This window comes from Sorex fumeus, unplaced genomic scaffold, assembly GCF_029834395.1.
Source record: "Sorex fumeus unplaced genomic scaffold, SorFum_2.1 ptg000008l, whole genome shotgun sequence".
Classification (NCBI taxonomy): Eukaryota; Metazoa; Chordata; class Mammalia; order Eulipotyphla; family Soricidae; genus Sorex; species Sorex fumeus.
In genome coordinates, this window is record NW_026606065.1 from 49761102 (window position 1) to 49765969 (window position 4868).

The following is a 4868-nucleotide window of genomic DNA, read 5'->3' on the forward strand; positions in this document are numbered from 1 at the left end:
ATCCTTTTTGACTTTTTGGGTCACACCCGGCAATGCTCTGCACTCAGGAACTACTCCTTGTGGTGTTCGGGGGAACCCTACTGGATGGATGCCAAGATCAAACCCAGGTCAGCCATGTGTAAGGCAAATGCCCGAAGTAGTACTATCATTTCAGGCCTGGAACCAAGTATCTTTGACAGGATAGAAATAAATTATTCAAAAATATCACATGTGTATTTCCTTGGTTGGGTTGAGAAATAGTCACCTTTTATGACTCTGTTCATTTCACTTTGTTCACTTGATTCCTCAAGGAGTAAATTCTACTTCTTCCCACAAACATTTGTCTTAGAATTTAGAGATTCTTTAAGTAAGGATTCTAAACTATCTCTGAGAGATAAAAGATGATATTACACTTGATTTTTTTCTCTCATCTACCCAGAGGGTAGCAGACTGAGATACGGTTGGTATAAAACATGAAATAGAATATGCTTGTAGAGCCTGAAAAAGGTAGATTAGGGGTGCTGCTACCAAAGAACAAACATTTCTGAGAAGTTCAGGAATCGGACCAGAAAGATAGAATAATAGATAGGCAACTAGGTTTGATCCCCAGCCCTGTATATAATCTCCTGAGCACTGCCGGGAGTGATCCCTAAGCACGGAGTAGGAGTAAGCCCTGAGCACTAAAGCATGTAGTCCAAAAACAAATAAACAAAAGAAATTCTGGACAATTCTGGAAGAATGAAAATGAGTTTTGAAATGAAATAATGATTAAGGTCAGCTTGAAATGTGTTACCAGGGAGTGAGGAATAGCTCAGGGGAGCCTCTGGAAGACTCTTAATTCAGAATTAGTTGATAATCAAGATTTCCAAATGAACATAAAATTGAAATACGAGCCAATGAAGATCATTTATGGGATTTCTGTACCAATCTGGTCATCACACCTACAACAAAGCCCAAATGGGTGAACTAAGACATGAGATTTCATAGGCTGGAGGTATGGAACTGATTCTCTACCTTCTCCCCTACAGTGGACTCTCTTAACTTTACTGTTATAAAAACAGTCTCATTAAGTTTTATTTTGGTCCCCCCCTCCCCAGGGTCCTGGGAAAGGAGTCAAAGAGCTTAAGAGTATGCTATGCACTCTGGTACCCCAGGTATCATCCCTAGCACTGAGAAGTTCCCCTGAGCACCACTGGGACTAAATCCCAAGTATGCCCAAGCACAGAACTAGGAGTATCCCCCAGAACAATTGAGTGTCTACCAAAAGTCAAAAAGAAAGAAAAAATCAGGCCATTGTTTAAGAAGGGTCCTCTAGCAAGGAATTACCTTCTAGAACGGTATCTGTGAAGACCTGCATGGTGTTAAGCAGGACCCACAATCATCCACTTGGCCTACTTCAGCTTCACACTAAGCTGCCAATTATCTTGCAGGGGGAAATTTCAGGTCAAGAGGGAAACTCAGCCCAGCTCTCCCTTTCTAGTATGGAATCTTTGAATGGGTAACAAAGTTTCTCCAGGCAAGTGAGAAAACCACATGCAAATGAGTCACAGGAAAGAGACTAACAACCAAAACACAAATCCTGGAGAAAATAAAGATATTCAGAAGTCTTCTAATATTTTTTTAGAGATCAGGACATATTAGGCGCAGAAGATAAGAACAAGGGGGAAAACAGGATCTAATAGATATGACAACCACAAGTGAAAAAGAAAGGCAATTAAAAACCTCAAAGAAAACAAACAAAAAGCCCTGCTTGTGAAATTCATTGTCTAGATACAAAGCAAACTGGATGTGACATGAACTTAATAATTGATGAAGTATTTAAAAGAATTGAATTGACTTTAACTCTGAAAACATTTTCTTAGGGCAACCATAGACCTGCAGAGAGGAAACAGCTTGGAGCATACATTTGGCTGTGTGCTGATGAGACAGTTTTGATTACTCTGGGCACTCTCTACTGTTTCTAAACTTCTTCCTTCAGTGTCTTACCAGTGTACCCTAGTTGGGGTTACTGGAGAAGTTGTAAATAACAGAGGTCAAGTAAAAGTAAAAGTAGAGTTGTACTTTTAAAGGAGATCATTAAAAGTACTTACCTCTAAGTAGAACTGAAGCGTGAAGACCATAAATTAATTTTTTTCTACTTTATGCAGTCCACACACATGTATTTTTTCAATAAAATTATAGTCAGAGCTAGAGAGATCATCTCAGTGGACTGAAGGCATGCTTTGCACGCCAGAAGTCCAGATTAGATTACCCATACTATACAGTTCTCACCACCATTTTGGTGGGTGATCCCTGAGCACAGAGCCAGGACTATTTTCTGGGTGTGGTCAGAAACTTCCACTGCTCCACACAAAAATTGACATTTCACATGCTTTGTCTAGGATACCTCATAATCACTGTTGAAAAATATATCTTTTATATCTTTGAGTAAATGAAGAGTTCACATCTATCTATATATATATCATAAAAAGGGTGTTATTAAGTGAAATGCAGAAGAGTACCTGTGTGTATATGGTGTATATGTGTATACTGATGATCCTTCTATCTCTCTTAGATACTATTCATACTTGATTCTAACACACTTAGATCACGATCACGACCATCCTGTTGTTCATCGATTGCCTCTAGCAGGCCCCAGTAACGTCTCCTTCATCCTAGCCCTGAGATTTTTTAAAAAGTATTCAAGGCTCTTTCAGGGTTAGGAGAATGAGATCCATCATTATTATTGGATTTGGCATATTGGGTACGCCATTGGGAGTTTGCCAGACTCTGCCATGTGAGCAGACTACATTCGGTAGCCTGCCAGTTTGTCCAAAGTAAGAATGAGACCCGCGCGCTTCCAGGAGCTGGGTTTTATAGTCTCTGGGTCTTGGCTGTTGATGGGATTATATGGTGCCAGGGGGGGCAGTTGGTGGATGTGACCCCTACCTACTGGAATATGGAGGATCTAGGTGGAGGATGCTCAGCCCCGATCCAAGCAGGCTTGGAGATCTCAGCCCCAGGACCCGCATGCCTTTGTTCCTCTGCTGGTATCTTCATTCATGTGGAGAGTAGTGCTGCCGGAGCCCTGGAGGGGTGGGGAGGGAAACTCAACCCGCTCCCCTCCAAGGGGCCCCGGGAGGACAGCCAGGAGCGGGGGCAGGAGATTCTGCCTCCTCTGCCACTCCCTGTGCCGCCGCCTTCATCTGGGACGTGGACCCGAGCCTCTGCCCTATCCGAACACCAGCCCCGGCTCTACCGAGGCCCCGGTCCCCCCACCCTGCCTCACCGCCGCCATGGCAGACCCTAAATATGCCGACCTTCCTGGCATTGCCAGGAACGAGCCAAATGTTTATGAAACCTGCGATCTGCCTGAGGATGATCAAGCAGAGTTTGACGTGGAGGAGCTGACTAGTACGAGTGTGGAGCACATCATTGTCAATTCCAATGCTGCCTATGACAAGTTTAAAGACAAGAAAGTGGGGACAAGGGGACTTGATTTCTCATATTGCATTGGAAAAACCAAGAGGACAGGCTATGAAATGCTTGGAGAGGGTCTGGGAGTAAAGGAGACACCCCAGCAAAAGTACCAACGACTTCTACATGAGGTCCAAGAGCTAACAACTGAGGTTGAGAAAATCAAGACAACAGTGAAGGAGTCAGTCACTGAAGAGAAGCTCACCCCTGTGGTGCTGGCTAAACAGTTGGCATCCCTGAAGCAGCAGCTGGTGGCTTCCCACCTGGAGAAGCTGCTGGGACTGGATGCAGCCATCAACCTCACTGACCCAGATGGAGCTCTGGCTAAGCGTTTATTGCTGCAGCTGGAAGCAACAAAGAACAGCAAAGGGGCTGTTTTAGGGGGCAAGACCGCCAGTGGATCCACCCCAGATAGCAGCCTTGTCACACTTAGATACTAGTCATAATATATTAGATATTAAGACACTTAGATACTATTTCTATTTCATCAACAGTTCAATATTTTACAAGTATTATGGATATCTTTTTTCCTATAAGATAAATGCCTTAATAAAGACTTTCATTATTATGTTGGAAGTTTCCTAACCTATTCCATTTCACACTGCTCAGTAATGCCCTGTCCTAGCCAAACTAGACACTTACTCTCCTAAGAGATGTGTGCCTTTTCATGTTTTTGTGCCACCCTATGCTTCTCAACCCCCCCCCCCATTCTCTCAGTAAATGCAACCTTATTCACCCAGCAAGCTTGTATTCAAAACCCATCTCTTTCATAGAGCTTTCTCAACTATTCAGTCCTGTACGGTGAGACTCTGAACCAAGATTATATCATTTACCACATTTTTCCACATTTTCTTATTAATCATCCCTCTAATTTCTCCCAGAAAAATATTTACTGATCACTGATGCTGAGAGACTAATTTGATAACTAGTCATGGTTTCTTATAAATCTTCTGTATTTTAGTGAGCTTTCTATATTTCTCTGATTGGTCACTCTAGGTTGGCTATATGTGAGGATAGAGTTTTATTTCTTCTTTATAGATTCATGATACTTAGAACTGTGCCTTTAAAAATATTTTTGACTCTTGATAGATGTTTTTTGTTTTTAATCACTTGAGCTTGATAAATGCTTTTTTAGAATAACTTGACCATATGAGTTTTTATACAGCATGATGACATTCAGTGTGACTAACCTTAAATAACTATAAAGCTTGGTTTATAAAAGAGGGCAAACAAGAAAAAAATTAAGATAATTTGGAGGTAGAATCCTGGTGCCATCACTTCCTGGAAATGTGACCTGAAATTAGCCACTTTATCATTGTCACGGTTTTGCCATCTATAAAATGTGGTTGGTCAGGGGAGTGGAGAAATGTTATAGCAGGTAGAGCACTTGCCTTTCATGTGGCCAACCTAGGTTCCATCCCTCGGATCCCATA

The 4868-nt window shown here is 42.1% G+C and overlaps 1 protein-coding gene across 1 annotated transcript; it reads left to right on the plus strand.

The window, feature by feature from the left end:
• The first annotated feature begins 3254 nt into the window (after positions 1 to 3254).
• LOC130019357 (dynactin subunit 2-like) lies at positions 3255 to 3875 on the plus strand. Its single transcript, XM_056109975.1, has one exon. The coding sequence runs from the start codon at positions 3255 to 3257 to the stop codon at positions 3873 to 3875; it is 621 nt and encodes a 206-aa protein (XP_055965950.1).
• The last annotated feature ends 993 nt before the right edge of the window (positions 3876 to 4868 follow it).

Excerpts from the sequence above, each read along its gene's own strand:
- LOC130019357 (XM_056109975.1), top strand. The coding sequence starts at position 3,255 with ATGGCAGACCCTAAATATGCCGACCTTCCTGGCATTGCCAGGAACGAG.